This window comes from Venturia canescens, chromosome 9 (assembly GCF_019457755.1).
Source record: "Venturia canescens isolate UGA chromosome 9, ASM1945775v1, whole genome shotgun sequence".
NCBI lineage: Eukaryota > Metazoa > Arthropoda > Insecta > Hymenoptera > Ichneumonidae > Venturia > Venturia canescens.
In genome coordinates, this window is record NC_057429.1 from 14,455,720 (window position 1) to 14,480,376 (window position 24,657).

The window sequence follows — 24,657 nt, forward strand, 5'->3', positions numbered from 1 at the left end:
GACTGCCGTCCTACCACTGCAGGGAGCAGTGCTGCACGATTTTTTTTCCTCTGAATACCTAATTTCAAAAATTTCGCCCTGCACCATGAAACTTTATGCGCTACACCGCGTGAGTAATTACGCTATGCCATTCATTGGGACATGCGTTTTTCGCTGTTTCGCAGCCACACACATAATTTTATTCGAAAAAGATAAAATTTGAATTTTTAACGAAAAAGCATTGTGTGCTTCTTTCTCAACATATTTGCCATCAGATAGTAGAACACGATGTAAATATCCTGAATACGCAGTGAATTTGTAAAGGTTTCGCTTAAGTTACAAGCCATAGAAAATCTTGGGATGAATAAACTCGGTTGGATTGAGCGGAAGGCAAACGTTCGCCTAGCGGCGACGGTATAACCGGAACACGAACCTCTTTCTGCAAAGGGATGCTGCTCTCGGGTACGCTGCATCGCTGGGATGTCGATTTATTATCTCGATACGAAACCAATGGAAAGTGCTATCCGGACGTGTGTGCGAGCGTGTTCGCGTCTTTCGAGCGAGCACGAAGACGAGAATATACGATAGATAGCTTTATGCTCTACATTCGAAAGGAAAGAGTTAGATGTGTTGGTGAAGATTATGCGAGACGAATGCTCGTATCCTGGTATTTATCATGGTCTGAAATCGTCACGCCAACAGAGATGTCCGCATGGCCCCTATTTTTTCTTCGACTTTGTGTACGGACAGAGACACATGTATAAGTACATAAATCGTGTGCTCGTCGAAGATTTTATCCCCCGGATCCGTATATCCATGCGAACGAGTAGGGCGAATCCCTTCGTGACGCGGCGCGGATGGTGCGCGGAGGAGCGATTGGAAGAGCGGAGAAAAAGAAATATTCTCTGCTCATTGAAGCATCTTCCGCACCGTCGGAGGAGTCATTATACAAACGGAGTCATGCCTACATCCACATACAATTTTCCTCGCAGGCTCCTCGCTAAGGGTCTCTCCAGGCAGGAGCTGCCCCATTGTATACACAAATGAAAAGTACACGGTGGCTAAAAAATCAATATGCATCGACGTTTCGTCAGGAATCTACTTCGTGCATAAAGTACACAGTAAGCGTCAGCGTAATTGAATTTCTCTCGGGGGTTGCAGGGGACGGGCGAAGAGAGGGGAAGAGGTTAAGGCGATTTAGAGGGGTGTAGTATAACCCTTGTCACGTAGCTCCGACTATTCTCATAAGCAGGGTTCACGTTGCTGTCGCAGGGCTGCATTATCCTATGTACATCAACGAATAATATTAGTCGAAGCACGCGAGTTAGGGTTAATAACGTTAAGATGCTGGTGGCCCGACGCCACGCGAGCTTCCTCTGTCTTTTCGCTTTGTTCTCTTCGTTGCGCACAAGGAACACCGGGACAATCGAGCATAGCAGTCTCGCCTGCCGCGAAAGTGATTAAGTCAAAGAAATCTAGAAACTCTGAACGTCCGACACACACTTTCAAAGCTGTTTGGAAGAATTAAGTCGGTTATTCGCCGAGGGGAAGGTTCGAGCACTCCGCCAACGACGAGCTCTTCTCCTCGCTCATCTCATCTTCTTTTCCCCACACCCTTTTCTCATCTCTCCTTACAGAGCCATCGCTCGACCTCATCGTCCCTTCTCTCGACTCTTAATTAAGTATGTCGTTCAAGATCCACACTCGTATCTCACTCGTAAGACCACTCGAGTCACTACTCCTCAACCTATATTATAGTACATCAAGTGTACATGACACATCTATTTATAAGAGTGTATTCATAATTTTCTTCAACGCATGAATCAACAAAGCTCAATACAACAATCTATGATGGATCGCCGATTTGGAAAGGCTCTCGGAAGGTGTCGACGCTTCGATGACTGGAAAATCGATACTGAAACGATGCGTCATCGGAAAGAATCCTGTTGGAGCCAAATTTGGATCAAAGGTTTATAAGGGTATCGATCAGTCGACGAAGCTCACTTGGAATTTTCGAAATTGAAATTCTTTGACAGAATTTGACCAGGACGATGGCAAAAGTCGGCTGACAGAGCCTTTTTTTAATCGGTCAAACTGTGTCTAAGAATTTCGGATTCGAAATTTGAAACTGTCTCCTCCCACTCACAGCTGCGATACACCGACCGATCCATCCTCTTAAGGATCTTTAGCAATTACCATATTTTCTGGCTTTTCGAACGAACGCATCAGCATTCATAAGAAGGAGAATGAAATTTATTCCAATGTTCAATACCCGTGATGAGATATTGCGTCGAAGAAAGTGATATAAAAAGAGGGTGTCAAGAGTAATCTGTATGTAGAAATAATAGAGGCGTCAAGGATGGGAATAAGAAGACGGAGAGGCAGGTTAGGAACGATAAGAAGGGTGGTTCTTGGCGCGTTAGTTCGAAATCTCAAACTCAAAGTCCTCGGGGCCAGGTTGGGTGGTGTTGCCGGCGGTTTAACAGTGAGATGCTCTCGTGCGGCGTTGGCTCGAGATATTGCACACTGCCGTATCGACCGTTCATGTACCCAACGATGAGAAACAGAAAGAAGGAGGGAGCGGCGTGAGAGAGGTAGAAAGACGGGTGAGAGATGGTCCACCGTGGTGTACCGCGCGCGAGGGCTGTTCTCTTCGCCGCGGTGACGACGGGAGGGTGCCGCCGCGCGACGCCTGCGCAACTCACTGCTGGAGGTCTCATTCGACGCCAGTTTGTCGGGAGTCGAAGCAACGATAACATCGAATCGAGGACGCGCCTCGAAAGCGAATTGTCCTGACTGATGATGATGCACGGGTTTGAATTGAAAAGTTGTGTGCAGTTACCTTCGAACGTATAGTTTCAATCAACGAGCCAAAAAACAAAGAAAATTGTGACCGAGCTACCGGGAAGGTACCAAGACGAGTTTAGCCGCGTGAGAACTCGTGAGTTCCTCTGACAGGACGGACGGCACGAAACTGGATGGAAAACTGGCATTTTGCATTTGAATGTCCGGCGCCCCATGGACATATGGTCCAAAATGTTTCTCAAGACTCCACACGACGTAGAAGTTCGAATCCGTGGTAACAAAAGTGCTACTAATTTGCCCTGCCGGAGTCCCTAACTGACATTCCAGCCAAGATCATAATCGATTTGGAACCGTCTCTGAAGAAAGTGTCGACTCGTTTTCGATCATTGTTGACTTCACGATCAAGGTCACTCGGCCGTTCCAGCAGAAGGGATAACAAGTGAAAAAACCCTCTTTCTATGGCACTTGCGAAAGGATTACCTTCCGTCACAACCACCCACGTTGATAGCTCCAAGTAACGTGGCAAGAAGCCAAATATTTTATGACACCTGCATTGGGGGATGAGTCTCACGTACTTCGTCCTCGTGATATTGGCCTGAATAAGCAGCAATGGGAAAGCTTAGTCATTTGAAGAGGATCGATGCACCAGCATCTGTCAGGCTCATTGGCACTGATAATGGCTTGCTTTTATATCTGTGGATATGAACAGTTCTTTGCATCCTTTGAGTAACCTCAAACTGTCTTGTTTAATTTCGTAAATGTGTAATATACATGTGCGTTTTCGAGTCTTGGCAGAGCTGGAGGCTGAATAATACCAGGATTATTTCATCTGAATGATTTCCTTCAAAGTATCATCCAACAAGAAGGAGAATTTGCTGGATTTATCAGTGATACAACACGTAATAGTGTCCAGTGGAATAAAAAAAAAAAAAAAACGATTGAATTTGTAATGCATTCGGATGCAACGCGAGTGACATGTGTGGAAGTGTTTATTTTTAGTAAGGATTTTATCATTTTCGATTTTTCGTCTCCTGGCGATTTCGATCATCGATCAACTGCCAAATAGTTGGAAAAACAAGTTCTCAATTCGTGCACACATACTAATATATTCTAAAGTTTTAGTCATTGAGCCAAAACTTTCAGAGAGCGATCGAGCACTTTGAAAGGTTGGAAAAATACGTAAGATTTATGACTTGCCACTTCTTGGCCTTGTTCGCCTTCATAACATCCGCAATTCAGAATCAAAAATGAGATACCCAATCGAGAAAAAGGGAAAAATTGTTATTGAAACTGCTCCATGTACGAAGAAATTGTACGGAAACTTACATCGGGAGATTTTGAGTCATGCGACCGAGCGGGTGATCGTCTTTCTGTAAATGAGCCGGATGAGAGTCCGGCTTAGAAAGGATTTAGCCGTAGGAAACGAGCCTGACGAAGAAAGGAGTTTGGGATCCGAGAACGAAGCTCCAACGTTACTGAGCTCTACGACACTCTCGAAGGATAACACGAGTTACTTATTCTCGGGGGCACGGATAAATCCTCAGGATATTAAAGCGAAAGGAAGAACATTGGATTCTCAGGTTCTTCGAATGTCATAGCTCCAAATGATTTGATACATGTTAGCAGCTAAGTGCATTGGCAATCAGGCTTCTGCTCCGGAAACTCGATTTCTTTTCGTTACTCTCAGTTTCTATGAATTTATCGATCGGATCGACGTCACCTGCAGCATCGTGGAATAGCGCCAATAAGGCTTTTACTTTGATTCGTTTTAGCGTCCCGAAATTTCGGCTTTGCCAATCGATAGACTCGGGATTAAAAATAGTGGCCCGTCCGTGGTGGGTTATAGGCAGCAACTATGAACCGGGCAATGATTTTCACAGTGCTTCGAAACCGAATTGAAGGATAGCCTTGCAAATATCAGAGAGTACAGACAGACATGATAGAATGAGAGAAGAGAAAACGAGGGAAAGATTGGAACACACAGATAGGGTAGTAAACTCCAACGAGAGATCGTGCCCGACGGCGTTTGGAAAGTTTTCAACAATTTCGGCCTCTCAAAACGCTGACTTGATAATGGGCCAGCGTCACTAACTTTCGGCTACAATCTGCTGGTATATTTCTCCTCCCTGTTCTCAGAGCAAGTGAGAAGTGGTTAGGGAAGCGCGGAAGGGGGATGGGTTTGTGAGTCAGCTTGCGGTTAGACACGGCGAGAATGAGGGAAGAATAGAAACATAGTGAGAAGTTATCCCGGCAAACACATGGGTGTTGATTGACGCAGTTACACCAAAGTATTTGCGATCGTGATTGTCGTTCGAAGTTTAAAACTCGGATGTCCTAGCGATTATACAGAGCAAGTGACGTAACGCGGGAGTGAATAAAAGATAAATCACTGAGTGAGTATGAAAAGCGAGTGTCTCGCGAAGCGTCTAATACTTCTGACACCCTTTGGATCGAGGAAATCGAATGAAAGATTTTCCACGATCCTAGCACGCCTGGGATCATATTTTGAACAGATTCCTTCCAATGGGACAGGGTGAAAAGAAATTCTTGCAAAGTTGGCTGAAACATTGGACGAAAAGAGAAGAGGAAGAACAAAGGGAAGGCTCGAAACGTGATCCATGCGGAAGATGATCGGGTCAAAGAGAACGAATCGAAAGAGTTCAAGCACGATCTCTGGGAGGAGAAAGACTGAGTCATCGAAAGAGACGCCGAGGACAAGAGTAGTGACCCGTGTCAAAGGTAACCACTGATAGTGCTTCAGGAGATACTAACTTCTCCGGCGCATACACCCAGAAGAGTCAAAATGTCGATGTCATTTAAATTATCTTGCCTCCAGCTACCTCTCAATCTGGCGCAGATGGTAGTTGTGATTTTGGCCATCGTCCCGTTCGTAGCTAGCGGTGACCTAAATTCACGAACGGTCAAGACAAAGTACGGTGACATTAAGGGGGTCATTGTGAAGTTGGAACGTAATTTAGGAGGTGTTGAAGTGTTTCGCGGTGTTCCATACGCTTCACCGCCCGTTGGTAGTTTACGGTTTATGCCACCGGTCAATGGAGCACCCTGGCATGGGGTTAAAATTGCTGATCGCTTTGGTCCCGTATGCCCACAAAAACTGCCTGAATTGACCAACGCCATGCCACCTGGTCGAATGGAGTATCTTAGAAGATTGTTGCCCCTGCTACGTAATCAAAGTGAGGATTGCCTCTGCCTCAACATTTACGCGCCTGCACAAGGTAAGCTTCCTCCCGCACGACACCACACTATCCCATTGAATCTTTCCAATCTTACGGCATAACACTTGCTCTTTAATTAATCTATACTTACACAAACATAAAATTATATGTATACGTGAAAACGAGGTAGAAACGAGAGAGAATTTTGCCTCTTGTGTTCGGCTCAACCTGCGCACTCTATATCAGGCCCTGTACAGTCGAATTAAGCTCAACGGCTGAAGTAGAGAGAGCAGAGGGCACTTCGACATTCCGGGTCAACTATGTTCACCAGAACGCACTGCATCCGTCAACCTAGATTCGAGGTATCGTACGCTTTTTGCCCTTCTCCATCTCGAGGGACGGAAAGAGAAGTGAGAAATGGAGACGAAATGATCATCTCATTCGCTTCAAATCGATATAGACAAGAATCTATATACGTTCGTGCATGCGGATATGCGCGTCTTGAATATTTGATTCTTACCATTCGCAGTGGCAATCCATGCCAAACACGATATTCTGGAAATAGAATAATTTAAAAAATCTAAAGGCGTGATCTTCGTGGCTGTTTTTGCGAGGACTTTGGTCTTCGTTTCTTTCAAATCGTCGTTCTGTATGAATAAACTATTTTACTTGCACTCGCATGCGTCCTATCAAAAGAAACTATATTCATTGAAAAATTTTAAATACGGTGGCGCGTATTTTAATTGAGATTGTTGGTGGAATAATACAAGCATCGTAACACGCACATTGCAGCTTTTGCAGTAACAGTAAATAGGGAATTACATCGAACAGAGAGCATGCGTATTAGATTGTAGTAAAGGGTATTGTGGAGGGATGCAATTTACTGGATTATCTCTGGGAGATTTCCGTGGGACCGTGCGGTTTTAGGGTGAATGGAGGAAGGGGAACTGTATCCGAGATAATAATCGACGCGTGCAGTGTGTACAGTAATGGCATTTTTACAGTAACTGCAGAATTGAAGTAATGATTATTTCATAATGTTTTTTACAGTTCACCAATAGCCATTCGATTTGTACTAAAACTTGGCCAATTTCGATTTCAACAAGAATTATCATACATTTGTAGAAGCTGGAAGTTTCTCATTTTCTTTCCTATCGCAGCTATTAGTTCACGAGAATCACAAGCCATGTGCACAGTCTTCTTCCTGTCCCTCTCTCTCTCTCTCTTTCTCTCTTTTTCTCGAACATCGTTCCATTTGGGGATAATAACTCAGGCAACCATCCAGGGAAAACGTAGCGACCCATTGTCGGGAAGCGCAAACAAAGAATCCATAAAAACGCCCATTAATTTGGCGATTTGAATGGAGAAGTGTTATTTTATAGCCAGGCGTATTCGTTCGTTGGCTATAAATTGGGAACGTGACCAATGTGGAATGCGCGTGGTCCGCGTCTCCCCTTTTCTTCATTGCACGCTGTTCCTCCGTTCTCACCGCATTTCCCCATTTTTCTATCCTCCCGATTCTTTCCTTCCGCTTTACCTAGTCCACCGCCTCGTCTCCTCCACCTTCGAGTGAAGTTGCATTTTTTCCGCTTCTTCGCGCTTACGTATTCTATTCGATTTCCTTCGAGCCTTGAAGAATTTTAAACACGTATGTAACCTTTCGTTGGATGGATGCGCAGCTTTTCAAAGACACCGAAAAAATGCCGAGGATTCAACGAACACTAGAAAAATATTGCTCGAGTGTGCGCAAGCAAATGTTTTCTATAACGTCTCTAAGCGCTGGACGATATTTTAACTTGGAAATTGAAGACAAATTTTGACATTCAAATAGCACACTAATGCATTCATAAAGACTACAGCGACACAGGAGACGCCAAACAGTTTTTCACAGAGTTAGCGTTTTTGTTGATGAAAAATAATTTTTCCCACGGTAGCGAGAAAACTTGGATGAGACTTAACGTAATTTAGATGCTTTTGCTCCTTTTTTTCTTCCAACAGAATGATTTATAACTGTATAACTGGTCGTTTTTCTCGTTTTTCAAGCCAGCATCTATATATCATTGTCTACTCTTCCTGCACGATAAAGCAAACTTCGTTACGACTTGCTCGAAGCTTCTCGTAACAACGAGTAGAAAATTTTACGAGATCGTTCGAGCCCGGGGTGAAGAGGAGGATTGGTGCGAAAAGGTGAATAGGGAAAAGGTCGATGGTTTCAGTAAAGTGAGAGGAAAAAACAACCTGCGGCTTCAAATATAAAGGGGAAGACAAAATGGAGTGAAAGGAGATTCCGGATTGCTTATTCGCTCCTATTTCTTGGATAGAGTCAAAGAAATGTCTATTTAAATGGGACATGGTAATCCAAAGGCATGTGCAAGCGATGAAATTCTTTAACTTTTTTCCTTTTTTACTATTTGTTCACTTTTTATTTTCGTATTTCTTAGACTTTTGATGTGGCGAATCATTTCATGCAAATCTGACAAAATTTCATTCCTTCTTTTTTCTTTTCTACCATTCTTTGTCCCGCGGATTGATGGTTGCAGATTTTCTCCGCAAATGGATCATCGTTTATATCATTTGGTGCTTTCCCTTCCCGCAGAACGGGGTGTGTTAACAGCCGGATAACATGAGCAACGAAAAAAACGAAAAATAGTTTTTGAATCTGCAGAACGTATCAAGAGCTAATGTATCTTGAGAGCTAAGCCAAGGGTTCGATTGGGTTTCCCGAAGATATATGAGAAAATAATTCATGGGATGACAGGCCATTGTTAGGGTGTAGTCCCACAGTCGAATTGGAAGTGCTGCATTGGAGATTGATCATCGAGCCAAAACTCGAGTAGGCCGTACGTACCGTTTTCTCTACTTTCAGTGCCTTTTTCTCGGCCTATTAGCAAGCCCCTTGGTCCCTTTTTTGACAGACTTCGAGAGACTCGTGTAAGTATTAGTCATACGCGAAACGTAAATTTAATGGAGCGATTTAAGTGACAGTTAAACACGAGTCCTTAAACACGTTTTTTCCTGAAATTCATGACTCCGTCACCGTAATTATTGTCATTTAACGACACTTCTGAATTGGTTGATTATTGCAGCAGTAAAATAGAATAAGCACTTAACTTCGATACTGCAGTTTTGGTCATGAACTCCGAAACGTAGATGATCCGTTGTCGAATATGAAATTTAGTTAACGGCCGAAATTTAGTGCTCTCGTTCGCGAAGCAAATAGCGAATGATAAAAGACATAATATACGTCATGAGATGCTTGAAAATTTGAAAATTCGTAAAAGCAAAATTCTTTCACGTGCGTAAAAGCTTTTGGAGAGAAGGAAGTGAAAAATAACGGAAAGTCGTTGGCTCAGAGATGTATTTTCAACTTGTCCGCTGGAATATCCTGGCTTTTTCTTATTTGTCAACGTCACAGATGCAAGTGCCGCAGGCAAAAGACAGAGTGAAAGAGGTCAGGAGTGGGAGCAGCGTCAGAAACAGGGACCAGTAAAAGCAACCCCATTTCGAGCCATTTGTCTCGGAATTCTATCTATTGATAAATTCGTAGGATATCGAGCGAGTGATTTATTCTATGATCGCTGACGCGCATCAAATCGCTCGTGAATAAATAAATTTTTGATTTAATTGAGCATTAAATCAAACGAGGGTGAATCTTATTTGATCGACGCTTGGCGCTCATACTTTTATTGATATGTCGATGAGCTCCATCGCGAATGTATACACGAAAGAGGACATTTGTGAAGCTAACGGGTCAGTTATAAGGATCGTTGAGACGAATGAATTAAATGAGATGACAAAACGATTTACGGAAGGCCGATTAAGGCTGCAATTAAAATGCATCCACTTTTTTCGCACACTCGTCCTTCCTTCCGCGTTTCTTTCCTTTTATTTTCTCCGCATCTACCCCAACCCCTTATTTATGCAGCTCTTTTTCGACCCCGTCCTCGTCTTTCTTCTCTTCCTTTTCGTCGTCGTTATCCTCGTTCACTGCATTTGCCAAAATTCCCATTGGGATGTTACGTCGCATGAGGGCGAGAGAGAGAGAGAGAGCACTTATTATTACGCGATGAGGCGAGACTGCCAAACTCCCTCTGCTCTCATAGCTCTCCGCGTTTGCACATGCAACAAGAGAGAAAGGCAGGAAGAAATCAAAGGGAGAGAGAGAGAAAGAGATCTGCACGTTTAACCTTCGTGAAATCCATGCGCATTGTCGACGCTTGAATCACGAATGTACAGTGTTCCAAAAAGCTGTTTGCACTGCCGTATTCTCGAAATTTACAACACGTTTGTGTCCACCAAAAGAAGATCGACTTTCGCATTTTTCACTATGCAACGAAAACGTATCGAGTGTGAACTAAACGAAGTCTTTCATATTATGACGAAAAACGGTGCGCAATTTTACTAAAGTTCTCTTAAAGATATAAACGTAATTACGATTGTAGGATGATACAACGAATGAAGTGATGTGTAAAGAAGAAGTGACAAATCCGAGGACTTCGTACTTTTAAGGGCTTCGGAAAAATCGATTTTTTTTTTTATTAGATATCCTTCAAGTACAATTGTCTGAAGAATATTCTCATCAAATCTCATAAAAATAAGAACATTGGATTCGTAGCTGTGGGTATTTCAACCGACCGCCGATTATCTCAGAATCGTTTTTTTATTAAATACCTTTGCGGTGGACACGATTACTAAAAAACTATTAATCCGATCCATACGAAATTTATACCACTTATTCATTATAATAATAGCTAAGCCACGGACGAAGGATTGAATATTTTGTTGGGAAAAAAAAATTGTAACAAAAAAACCGAACATTTAGAACCTCAAAAAATAAATTTTCTGTTAAAATTGTCGCCATTTTTTTCATCAAAATTTTTACAGATCTTTCGTCCAGGCTCAAGCTAGTTTTATGATAAATAAATGGTACAAATTCGGTATGGATTCGATTAATAGTTTTTAGTTATCATGTCCACCGCAACCGATTCTCAAAAAAAGGTGCTACTGGAATACAGCTGGAGTTGGGCCATTTTCAGAAATTTTTTGATGAAAAAAATTGTACAAGTACACACGAGCATATGCACTAATGAACGTCCTTCACAGTTTTTCAATAAACATTTATTTTCTTGTCGAAAAAAAATCAAGAAAACCACGTATTTTCGCTGCAAGTGTACATAATGCCTTAAAACGGATCGAACACAGCTTTATTTCCATATTCTCAACGTATTTTAATTAATTCTCTTTTCTTTCTCTCGTCCCGATTCCCACAGAGGTTAAATTATGTATTCGAATTGATAAGATTTTAATAAAAATACCGCGAACACGGGGTGACGTTTTTACTTGGTAAAGCTACGTCATTTAACACATAAATATAGAGCCACAAATCAATGATATAACGATGAAAAAAGGGTTGAAAATGCGGGACAAATCTGAAGCTCGCTCGAGAGCTTCTATTATCTGTAGTAAGAACTTCATAGAACTTGAAATACGACATCCGCTTCCTCTAGTTCCTTGATTCCACACGGAATCGTGTGCTCCCCGTGTCCGTGTGGCAAAAGAGTGCAATGTAGGTCATCGCGCGAGCTCTTCGTATTAAAATTCACGTCGCGAGAACAATCGGAAGGGGTAATTTATTCAATCCGCCAAAGAGTAGGGTGCGAAAAAGTGTGCGTATACGACACGCTTTGTTCGTTATACGTATGCGTCAATGCCTTGGCTGAGAAGCCTGATCCAAGGAGGCTTCGAGAGGAAAAAGAATGGCTTAACGGCTTAGCATAATTTCTGGGATGTTGTGTATTTTGCTCGTGTGTATTTTACTGGAATAAGAAAAAAAAAACATTATTTTTTTTTTATTCGTTTGCGGAAAGAATATTGGAAAAAGGGGGAATATAATTTTTTCGTTTTTTTATCTTCTTACTTTTACAGCAACTCGATCTCGTTCTGGCAAAAAGAAACTTTTGTGTGGATAAAAGTACATATGAGAGCGATTGAAAAAATAGAGAGCTCGTAAATCGACATTGCTTTTTCATTTTTATCGAAAGAATATTTTTTCAAGTGGACACGGAGGGAGGACATGACCGAGCTCAAATTGCCGAACGGGATTAACTTTCGTATTGACCATTGCTCTTTTTTTAGTGGCTATAAACAAAACTTATGATCTTATCCCGAGTTCGACGAGAGTTCGAAAACATTAATTTTTTCTCCTCCATTCGATTTGGATTCGACACAAGTTCAGCCTCGACTCAATTTGTTTTTTCCCAGCCACCCACATGTGCTTTCTCTCTTGAAAGCGAGTCACGGTATCTCGATTTTCATCAAGCTCCGCACGTTATTATTCGAGTTGTCTCTGAGAAGGCCTCGGAGTACGAGAGGATTGCACGGTGCGGAGTTGAGTTCGACAGAAGTTTGTACACCGAACCACAGGCCAGGATCTCACTGTTCTCAGCAATCGATCATGCGTTGGAGACGAGAAATATAACATTCGTGAAGATCGCGAAGCAAATTCATATCGATAAAATTAGCCAATGAATGTTAATAAGAGATCGAGAGAAGGGAGCAAGGTTCAGAGAGGAATCGTGGATGAGGGTCGAGCCGGTTCATGATAATTTGACTTTGGCTCGTAATTGTGGTGACTGTTAACGATGCGTTGGTGTGTTTCGAACAAATCTCTGTTTTGCAAGCTCTTATCACCGCGGTTACCTTGCGATTGATCGGAGCTCAATCACATTGCGACGAGAGGCAATGTGCTTTGCAAGGCCCCTGGCTTCGCCTCAGAGCCAGCAGCACGTGTGTTAACTTCGGTTGTTCCTGTTAACCAATAATTAAGCCGAGTACTCTATTATTGAAAGACTGACGCAGTATGGAGCCAGTGCCAGCGGCCCGTTGGCCCGGAACTACGGAACTGGCCTGCAAAGACTGCTGTATAAAGAGAAAGAGGGAGAAGTTATATAGACCAAATTATATACACACATATACAAGCGTGTAAGAGTGTCTATATGCCTAGGATGTATGGAGAATGAAGCCAGAAACTGCGGCTCAAAGGTACGGGAAGACTCTCTAGTTACACGTCGGACAACACGTCACACAATGCATACACTATCGCTAAACGGACCAATTTTCAAACCTTTCCTTACCCTTCTGATTAAAGGCAAGAAAGCATGAATGGAAAAAAATTCCACTCAAATAGGAGCGTTCTATGGAGCTCGAGGAACAACAAAAAAAGTGAGGAGAGGATTTTCAGTGTGAAAAAAAATCCCGGAGATCGTAGCCCCAGTGGATATTTTTATACTCTGGAAATACACTAAAGTTTTTTTTCTTCTCACTCTCCATCGATCCTCTTATTCATCCTTTTGTCGGACGTCCAATTGAACTCGCAGTCAAAGACTATTTAGGAACAAAGCGCTTCAGAATCTCCTTGACTAAGTGAGGATCGAGAAGGAGAGCATGAGGAGAAAATTGATCCGTAAAATGGAGGAAGTCTTGAAGTGCTGTCGAAGTGAGAGAATCGAGACCACCCACGTTACAATAGTTGCCTGATCATTTAACCAATCTGTATATACATATAAGTGACCATTTCCAAGCAAATCTACCAAGTTTTCATTCACTTTCTTACAGACCCATACCATCTTTGCTCTTTTAGCCTCTCCTGATTACTTCCACGTCATTACAAGCTTGTGCTTCCAAGGGAAATGAAGACACTTTTGTTTCTTTCAAAGTAACCTTCTCCTCAAGAATTCCTTCGATTCACCCGCATTAATGCAAATTACCAAAAAATCTGCTAATCGTTTACGAACAAACAACAAACTTTATCGATCGTCGAATATTTTTATGAAACATCATATCAAAGTAGAAAAATACTCGTATATCGAGACGAAGGTTTGGTCAATGTTGAGAAAGAGTAAATCGCAATCCCCAACAATATTACAGCTCGTAGAAATTGCCAAAGCGATTTCACGACATTGTAGCAATGTCAGCAGGACACGCTCGCACACACACACACACACACACATACACACACACACACACACACAGAACACAGTACTTACATTCGTATGTGGGGCGCCATGTGGAGACAGAAAATCACCCTGCAGTAGAAACAACCCGATATTGGTCAGACAACGGGTGTATAACTGCTCTGTTGGACTGCTAGATCGTAAACTTTCTCATAACGTGTTCACCTCCTCATTACTAGCGTCTATCAAATATCTTTGAAATCTCGATACATGGCTCGTCGCATTGTTTTTTTTTTCTTTCGATATTGCTTTTTTTTATTTTTCGCTTTTTATTCTCGCAGCAGGTGTTGGATCAAAATTCACGACGATGAGTAATCTTCCGTTTTCCAATAATTACAGCTCCTTGTTCATTCGAAATGAATTAAGGGGCGGAAAAAAGGGAAATAATAGTGAAAGCAGTTTGAGAAAAAACATGTGTTGTAAGAAATTTGCTGATATTCGAAAAGCAGCGGAAAGTAGTAAAAATGAATTATGAGAATATCCGAGGACGAATAATCCAAGGGCTCTCGGCGAGCTATCTTCTTCCTCGTAGATCCGCCTTACACGTTTACCATTTTTTTTCTTCTTGTCTTATCTTCTTATCCCTCGTTCTTTCTATGCCTTTTCTGCATATTTATCTTTATTCCGTCTGCATATTCCTTTTGCTGCGGAAAGAACTACTAAGCTTAGCAAAATCGAACCGCCGTATGTACGGGATGGCCGAAAAAGAGACGCGGGAGTTTAGACTTTTTACTATTCCTTCCGACGGACGGAAAATAGATCAATTTGGTCGGGATTTGGTCCCAAATTCAATAACGAAGTTTGAGATAAACTTTTCAAATTTTTCCGCGCACAATTACAAGATTACGAGATACTGTGAACGTTGAAAGCTTCTCGAAAACGAAACCAAACTTGAGCGATCTCGTCGAGCATTGTTTTGTAAAAATAAGAGCCAGACGTTGCGCCTAAACTGTGTATTTTTTCCACTAGAAATACATTTGATCCCTGGGCAAAGTCCAACATCATTGTCTGTCCACGAGCTCGTAATTGTGAACGAGGAAATCGGCACTCGGAGTATTAAGAAAAGAGAAAGTAGGAGAGTGCTTGACCTCCATGAAAACGAAGTGAACAAGCCTCCTTTCGCGAGATTTAGCTCTTTTGATTCACTTTTTTTCTTTCTTTTGGCCAAATGAAAATAGAGAGAGCTTCGGGCTCGCATTTTTAATCCAGCAAACTTTTTGAATTACGGTTAACTACTCAGGATCCTTGGAGTTGGCTAAGCTCGGTGCAACTCGGCTGAAGGAAATAAGGAGGAAAACTTGACGTGTGTACAGACCCACGATGGTGGATGGGGGGTTTGCTTGAGGAAAATGTGAGGCGCTTCCAGTCACGACTGGGTGCAGTTTTTCGACGTGAGGCTTTCGAGAATTGCGATTACAACAGCTCCCTACACGCCGCTAATGCCTTTTGACGTTCAGATTATTTATAGGTAAGCAGGGGATCGATTCAAGTTTCGTATCCCTGAGCTCACGTTTGAAGTAGTGAACGGCGAGTTTGCGTCAGGCAAAGAATGCATTAAAGATAATGAAGATGAAGTAAACTCAAAAAGCTCGTGATTTAAAGTCATTTATTATTCTCCCAACGAGGGAAGCTCAAAAGCATGTTGAAAATTATTAAAATACCGAATTGTATACGCCCGCGGTTCTTCTCGAAAGACTCAGAGGCATTATCCATCTGCTAACGTATAAAAAACCGCGATACTTATTCTAGCGAGAATATCAACTTGCGCTGGGATTATATTTCCACAGCGTGACGTTTCGTCTGAAAAACAAACCAAGTACAACGAGCTCCGGGCTTCGTGAGCTATGTAAATGCACGCGAAAATACTTGTTCTCTAGTAAACGGACATATTACAAACGTTCCATGGATAAATAAAGGCAGTAAAAATGTGTAATTTTCGTTACTCCTCGTGTCCACGCAAAAGTACGTGTAAACCGGCAATATTCCCGAGGAGTCTCATTTCCGAAGCTACCAAAAAAATGAATTAGTAGGACCGAATTATTCGACGTTGCATATGCGCTAAAATATTGCGAGTAAAAAGAGATTTTATGAACATTTTTTACGAGGAGTAACGCGAGGAATTTGCCTCGCAATAAACAAGGTTTTTTGATTCCGTTGCATCCACGTGGATTCTGAAGCTTTTTTAACAGCGTCACCACCACTCTTTGTTGACTGCGAGAAACGTTATTTTTCACGCTCCCTGTTTCGGTTTCATAGAACCTGCAAAAACCAAGAGCTTCCATCATTGTTTTCTTGTTTTGCATCCTCAAATATTAAATATTTTTTATATTAGCTCGAGAGGAATTCGGAAATGAGGAAAGAATTGGCTCGGAAGCGAGAAAAGCTTGAACCTCGTTGCATATGCAACTCCGAGGCTCGGAGCAGCGAGAGGGAACGCGGACAAACCTTATTCGGCCACTGTAGACGAGCCTTGAATGCGCTCCTTTGACCTCCGAAGCTGTAGCGAGTCTGTGTTTAGTCAGAATCTTGCACTCTCGTCATTCTTCAAGAATTTGGGAGCGAATATTCTGGCCGCAAAACTTCATTAGAAAAAAACTTTAGAAAATGCTTCATTTTTTATTTTTTGTACAATTGTATGCATTTCGGTGACGAAAGCGTTGTCCTGAGATTTGCAGATCCTCGAACGCGTGTTCTAGTTGCGTCGAGAGCGTTGATGGTGCACGAATTGACAAAAATTTGATTCTCTAGAATTTCTGAGCGTTTTTTCTCACTGTGAAATAACGTTTATCCAAACGACCTGTCTAGCGCCCTGGAGGAAATGAAATTATCGAGAAAAGCCGAAATGCATAAAACACCATCGACAGTCGCGTATCGATACGAATTTCCGATCACAGCGCACGCGTCGAAGTAATTTTGAGTGGTTTCGGTGCTCGTGAAAAACAGAAAAAAATATATTTGAGTTTAAAATTTGCTAACGAAGAATAAATACTCGGCATAAAAATGACGAAAACCATGAAACCTATCCGCAGCTGGTGTTCACTGGGACTTACTATTCCTTTTCCGGAATTCTATACTAAGGGTATCGTATTTATTGGTTAAGAGACGTTAACTGGAAAAATGCCAGGACGAAGAAGAAAATTGCAAAGAAAAAGAGAGAAGAAGGCTTAGAGCGAGAGAGAGAGAGAGAGATTTTCAGGATTGATTTGATAACATTTGACAATTTAACGAATATAAAATAAAATACCATAGATTATCAAAAAATAAAATGAAAAATAAGCCAAACATAAGTAAAAGTGCAGTATGGGAACCAAAAGCAGGCGATGAATCGTAAAAAATCATACAAAATCATAAAATAATACAAAATCATCCAAGCATATAATCCATACCAAAAAATCATACAAAGTAGCAAAATCGTACAAATCAAAATAATGAATCAGAAAAAATAATAACTTGATACGAAATCATACAAAATAAAAAATCATACAAATATCAAATCGTACAAAATCAATTAAATAATCATACCATATCATAAAAAATCATAAGATCGTATAATCAAATCGTAGAAATCGTACATAAAGAAAAAAAATCGTACTTGCTGGCACTCAAACGAAATTGTTCAAATATATCCCAAATAAATTAAGCCAGAGAGCGAGAGAGAGAGAGTGAGAGTCGATGAAGTAAATCGGATAACGTACAAAAGTCTTGGAGTACGTTGGAGCGGCCTCTCTGGTGACGGAGGAGTGATGCAAGGATAAAACGGACAGAACCAGAAGGAGTGAAACTCTGGAGGATAGTACGGAGTAAGCTCGGTCCCGCGAGGCTGTAGTCCCGTTAGACCAACCGCTATCTTATCCGCACCCTTTTCCAAGCCTTCTCTCTTTCTCGCTTTCACCGAGTTGTGCAAAGCCTCTGGCGCACCTTTACCCGCCTCTTATTTCTCAAATCTTCCGTAGATCTGCCGGACGACGGGATTGTCGTCAGTCTCGTTCACGTCGGTCTCTTCCGGTACCCGAGATTGGAGCTTGCCCTCTTGCAACGTCGAGCAGGCAAGAAAAAAACGACGCTTTCGAACAGCCTTCGGCGTCAAGGCGTCGAGAGGTATTTTCGCTCGTCCCCGCCCCACCCGCCTCAATTCCCTCCCGCCCTTGTGTACAGGTATACGTAAAGAGGAAAGTGTATCTAGACGTTGGTAAAAGAAGCATATATTTATATATTTGTGTATCCATTGTAGCGACTAAAACGTTTGCAAGTATACCAACGATGGGAAGGACGGCAAAACCAAGCCAAATGCGACATACTCGAGTATTTTTCTTCGGTTTTGTCGGTTATTTATCTCTCTCTTTTCCTCTCCCTCTGTGTTGCTCCTATTCGTACTTGGGTTGATTATGATTTTTTATTCGGCACGAAAGTTAGTCCGATTATTTTTGCCTCTTCGGGTGACTTCCTTTTTTAACGAGATATCTGGGCCGTTCGGTCGTTTCTACCGAGTCAAGTATCTGGAGTGCTCGAAACGGAAATTAATCCGGGCTTCCGTTAAATAAATTGGAGGGAGAAAAGTTTTTCACGGAAACCTCGAGGAAGCCGTGCAGGTTTCAGAGACTTGGTGTTAACGCTGGCTTTAAATACGTTTCTTTCATTTTATCTTTCTCTCTTATTTTTTATTCCCGCTTCGAGATTAATTTCTAAAGTGTAAGAATCGATTCGAACTCAATACGTCGTCAGAGGAATAAACGAAGCTCATTAACTCGATCGTGCAACGCCTACCTCCGACGCTGAGCGGATCCTGTTAACACAGTCGACAAATTCTTATCTCTTATCGCAATCGCGAGTGAATTCCTCTTTTTACTAGCAACAGGAGTGACTTTACTGCCAGTAAAAAACCTCGTTTCCAGATGTCAAAAAAAGTTGCTGAGCTCGACAGTCGACAGTCAATTACGTCCAATGATCTCCCGGTAGAATAAGACCCAAGCGTGTTTCGAAGCTCGTAAATTTCTTACGCCTCCTTTCCCTCTTCGTACCGAGCATCCAATTCCTCCGATCTCAGTCTGCCCCAGTTTCATTAAGGGAGATTCGAAAACGCGCCGAGAAAGCCCTCCCACCAAACCAATCTCAATACCAACTTATTCCCATGAAATTATAACTTCCCCAATCGATGGAAACGGCAGCCTCTTTGGCCACCAACGACTCCTCCACTCCGAGAGTCCTCCGCTCTCTTCACTTTCCCTCAAAGAATATTTTTCGGCAATTCCTACCCGCTTCCATAGCTATCTCCAATCCGGCTGTGACCCACATCGATCTTTGCCACACTCGTGTGACGAGAGAAACCGCCGCTCGACGTGGACCTATTACTTGTCGCATTTCGAACGAGTCCATCACTCAAGCTTCACCATATCACGACAGTCCTGTGATGTATGACCGTACCGTCCTAACAGCCGCGCTAGCCTTTCTTTATACCGAAATCTCATGTGTTGGTGCACCGCGCGCCAGAGTGTACACTCGTGCGTGTGTTCCAACTCGCGCGCCCATATCACCCACTGATGAACGATGCTTCATGGCTTTCGAGAGCTCAAGTTAAAAGACGACACTATGCGGTTTCGTTAGGAACCCTCGTGCGGCTTATCTCCTACCGTATCGCATCCGATCCCTGTCGAGGTTACTAATTCAACGAAATTGCTATTTTCCCCGATGAAATTTTACCAACCACAGACTTTTCTCTCGAGGAAATATCGTTTTCGTGTGACAAAATATTTTTTTTTCAGTAGAATCACTGCTCTGGGAGATTCGCGAAGTTTGAAGGCGCGCTACATAAAGTACTGAAAATAATCCATGCAGCAGGAGTTTCGTTCAGCAAAAAACAACGAATTGACTAAATACAAAATCAGGAGTTTCAGTTTGATAAATGGAAATGCATTTTTTTAGTTTTTCTTTAGTTTTTGTATCGAAAGGCAGCGCCCGGTATAAAATGATGGAAATTTTGAAGTAGTAAAATCACGCTTGGGTCAGGCGCCACCAAATGACGAGAAAAGCTTCGAAATATTTCTCGTAAGGATTCACGTCGTTTTACTCCAGTCAGGAAAGCTCAGCGTTGGAAGCGTGAATCGTTTATTTGGTACATTCAAGGGATTCGAGACTTTTGTCGGTGACGAGCGAGTATGAGATTGCAGTGTGAAACGAGGGAGACCGGCGATACGAGGGTTTTTCCTCCTTTTGGGTAGGAGCTTCTGCTTCCCCTTTGACTGTTTTCTAACGACTTGCAGCATTCGAAAATTGCTTCGTTGTTCGGGTTGACAAAACGCCATTTCTTTTGAATTGTTGATGTTTTTTATATTGTTCAAAGAATATTTTAATTATCGATGGGAATATTTCCCATCGGAAGGTTCGTTGCACTCCAAACTTGATGAGCTTAACGGAATATCGATTGCTCGAGAACACAACTGTCCCTGAGGATTCTGACATTGTGTACTTACACAGAGCTCTCTCAAACGGTCCGTACGTGCTCGGATGCAATGGTCACCTCCTCATTTAACGAACACAATTGTCCACCAAAGTTCTATTTGAAATGGGATTATTATCAATCGTGAAATTCAAATTGAATCGAGGCGTAAGCGAGAGAAAAATGACTCAATCCTTCCGAGCGTAATAGCAGGACTCATCAACGAATTTGATCAATAAAACACTTGACGGAAGTTCAAAAATGGCGATCACTAAAAAAAGGGTTGAATAATTTCCGAGCAAATACGAGGCAATCGTGTCCGATGAGGGAGGAACGTCATTTCACCGAGCGAACAATTTCCTTACTTCGTCCTGTCATCTCATTACCAGTTTTCAATTGATCTCGGGCCACCTCATTTCGCCGGATATAACATTTCGATTTGCATAGTCTCGGATCTTCATCTCCGGAGCAGAATAGAACTGGGGCAGGGCCAAACTGTTTCTGGATCATAATTTTATTTCATGTGAAAAATTCATCTTTCACTTGAGATTCTTCAGATAAAAATCGAACTGAAAAGATCCACCGAGGTTCGCGGTCATGAAAATCCACGGAAAAAATTTCTATTTTTCGATTAATCGTTCGCGAGAAAAGTATTTTTCTCCTCGTAGGAACATTTTAAGGCTTTATTTTCAATAAAATGATTGATTTTGAAAATTTTCGAAAATTTTACAAATCGAAAAAATGACCTCCCACGATGGGTTCGAAACATGTTTCACCCGATTCTGAGTCGAATGAGACAAAAGTGTAATGACCGAAAAAAAAAATTTCGAAGGCAATAGACTTCGAAAAAATTCCAAGATTCGAAAATTTTGAAAATTTCAAAAATCGAAAAAATGACCTCCCACGATAGGTTCGAAACATGTTTCACCTGATTCTGAGTCGAATGAGACAAAAGTGTAATGACCGGAAAAAAAAAATTTCGAAGGCAATAGACTTCGAAAAAATTCCAAGATTCGAAAATTTTCGAAAATTTAAAAAATCGAAAAATGACCTCCCACGATGGGTTTGAAACATGTTTCACCCGATTCTGAGTCGAATGAGACAAAAGTGTAATGACCGAAAAAAAAAATTTTCGAAGGCAATAGACTTCGAAAAAATTCCAAGATTCGAAAATTTTGAAAATTTCAAAAATCGAAAAAATGACCTCCCACGATGGGTTCGAAACGTGTTTCACCCGATTCTGAGTCGGATGAAACAAAGTTGTAATGACCGAAAAAAAACAAAATTTCGAAGGCAATAGACTTCGAAAAAATTCAAAATTTCAGAAATTTTGAAAATGTTCGAAAATTTCAAAAATCGAAAAATTGACCTCCAACGATGGGTTCGAAACATGCTTCACGCGATTCTGAGTCGAATGAGACAAAGTTGTAATGACCGAAAAAAAAAAAATTTCGAAGGCAATAGACTTCGAAAAAATTCCAAGGTTCGAAAATTTTGAAAATTTTCGAAAAACAAATATACGATTTTCTATTTCACCGAATGATCTCTCCTGTTTACTTTAGAATGCAATTATTTGCTCGAGTGTGCGGCACGAGAAATAATTTTAGTTGAGTGAACAGGTGAACAGAAAGCTCTTCATTTTGAATGGTGGAAGAACATGCGCTTCCTCTCTCGCTCCCTCTCTATCTCCGCGTAGAAGGTTTAGATTTTGCAAACACAATATTCGAAGGAGTTGGAAAGCTCTTGGCGCGTATACGGTGGTGCTAATGCACTACTTAATCAGCTTAAAAGCCTGCATACGGGGTGATGTAATGTTCGCGACACTTAATAATTCGGCATCTTCTATTCTGGAGTTTCTCACCGGTGGAGCCTTGTTAACGCGCGCGCTACTGTGCTTTTCCGCATTGTGTAAATCCTCGAAACGGGATTGTGCACTAGCGAACTCCAAAGGCGAGGCGAACGAGTCACGATGACGAGAATAGGAAGGGTGAACCGAAATGGGCTGCTGTGCAATGCGAGATTCCAACGGGAGATGTCGACGGCTTCAACGTATCGGTGGATCATTCCGTTTCTATACTTTACTACCATATACGAAACTTCACCTATGCGACGACGCTTCGGGAAATCGATTGCCACTAACGTATACGCATCACGAATTTATAGCGCAGTAACATGAGAACCCAGTAAATGCATACCTTTACTGTTCCGATCCTCCTAAACTCGACGATATTGCGTAGCCGTGTTTGAACTCTATTTTATCTCTCGCTTCCGCACTGTCTCTCGCTCGCTCTTTTGCTCTTTCTCTTCTCCGATGTACTCTCTCGCTTCTCGCTTTCCACCTGCTTTTTTTTTCATTTGTTCATGCGAATGTATTGCTTTTGCTGATACGATTAAAACTTGCGGCTGTCAATAATATTCACTGTTGTTTTGCACTCTGAAATTTTCAGTAATTCTTTTTCAAGTTAAGGGTTCAGTTACGTTGCTTGTAGAAGAGAAAAAAAACGTTTTGATTGCGTTCAGATTATTAGGGTGAAAGATTCATAATCGTTGAGAAAGATTCGCTGTGGTGGAGGTGAAATAAAAATTCCTCTAGCAAAGCGTTTTGTGGAAAGTTTAAAGTAGTTCAAGCACGAAGCGATTTTCTTAAGAAAGTCTTGAAATTTACACAGAGTTTAAATGGGTAGCCGACTCACACGTATTTCAAATTTGAAAGAGTTCGTCTTATTGGTTCTTGACACAAACGTGTTTAAATATGAAGAAAAATACACTGGGTTATGGAGACTATGCGTAAAAAATCGTTTACCTTTCCATATAACGAATGAACGCTTCTGTCGAAGTTTATGAAAAAGTACACAATAACGATTGAGTGTGTAATGAAGGTCTGGGAAAAAATTCGAGACGACTATCTTACTTATAATAAAAATATATTACGTTAAAGATTGAACGAAATTGATAAAACGAACACTCGTTACTTCGCATTTGCTTATTTCTGTATTTTGTTTCTTCCTAGCTTTGCCTAGCATTTCTGTTATAGCCTTCTGTCTTTTTATTAACATCTTTTTCTTGATCCATTTTCTGTTGTGTTTTCCCTTTGCGTTCTCTAATGCGATTTTTTACATAAAAGACTGTAATATTTTCGCCAGGGACGAATGTAATCTCGTGTTCAGGCTATAGTGGTGGATCCCCGATTAATCGCAATTTCGAATTAACAACTCTGACATGAATTTACAGTGATAATATCTTTAATTAGGACGTAAAAATCGATCCTATTAAGACACCGATAAAATACGATCCTGCGGGCATGATCTGCCTTAATGAAGTTTTCTTCAGTGGGAAGCAATTCATTGAAGCTGATCAATAACTATTATGAATGGATGAATTATTATTTAAGAAAGAACTTCATTAAAATATTATGAAGTTATAATCGTACCTTGGAAGCGTATTTTGAAATGATATTATCTTAGCTACCGTCAAATTCGATGGGGCACTTTATTTCACTGTTCCAAATTTCACGATTTCAAAAACAGTGAAAAATATGAAAAAGAGACTTCGTTGATTTCTCATTTATCGAATATCGTACCGTTTTTATTCGCACGAACCGCAAGGATTAACGATATCGTCATCTCAATTTCTCAGTGACTTAGCGCTGAATCTTTAACGAGACGAGAGAATGAAAAAAACAAAAAGCTAGGGCGAGAAGAAATCTATTCTTTCTCGCCTTTGTTAGTCGCAGAGACTTCGTCGGCTATGTTTTCTGGGTCGTTGAAGCGAATAATCGATCTTTCGAAGAATCTTCTGGCTACCAACCAACTTTTTTTACATCATTGAGTCACAGCAGAACGCATCTATTTCCTTTTGTTTCCTCCCCTCCCCCTTCCCCGTCGCGCTGAGCCTTTCTTTACGTAAATATGAAAATGACCTAATTTCCTCGATCCGAAATCGAGAATCTTCAAAAAGAATTTTTCGAAAAACTGATCCTCGGTGCCCGGAATTTTACATTTTTATTTTCCCCCTTTTTTCCCAGTCCTCCGAGTATCCTTCGAGTATTTTCATCAATTCTTTCATCAGCGATAAAAAAAAAACTATTAAGGAGTAATACACATTGAATTACGATCGATTGTGCGAAAGCGATGACATTGTACAGTGAAAGATTGAAAAGAATGTTGCGGTGAAAATATAACACCATTTGCGGAGTATGCAGTCGTAGAAAAGCATGCTCGCGCAGATTGCCTCATTATCCGAGAATCCTCTT

The 24,657-nt window shown here is 41.5% G+C and overlaps 1 protein-coding gene across 1 annotated transcript in view; it reads left to right on the forward strand.

Moving 5' to 3' along the window:
- Positions 1 to 2,727: 2,727 nt before the first annotated feature.
- Positions 2,728 to 24,657, forward strand: part of Nlg3 (Neuroligin 3) — a 161,536-nt gene continuing 139,606 nt past the window's right edge. Inside the window, exon 1 of the mRNA XM_043429519.1 lies at positions 2,728 to 6,020. Within this exon, the coding sequence (XP_043285454.1) occupies positions 5,588 to 6,020 (433 nt within the window). The 5' untranslated portion in view covers positions 2,728 to 5,587. The remainder of the gene's footprint in view (positions 6,021 to 24,657) is intronic.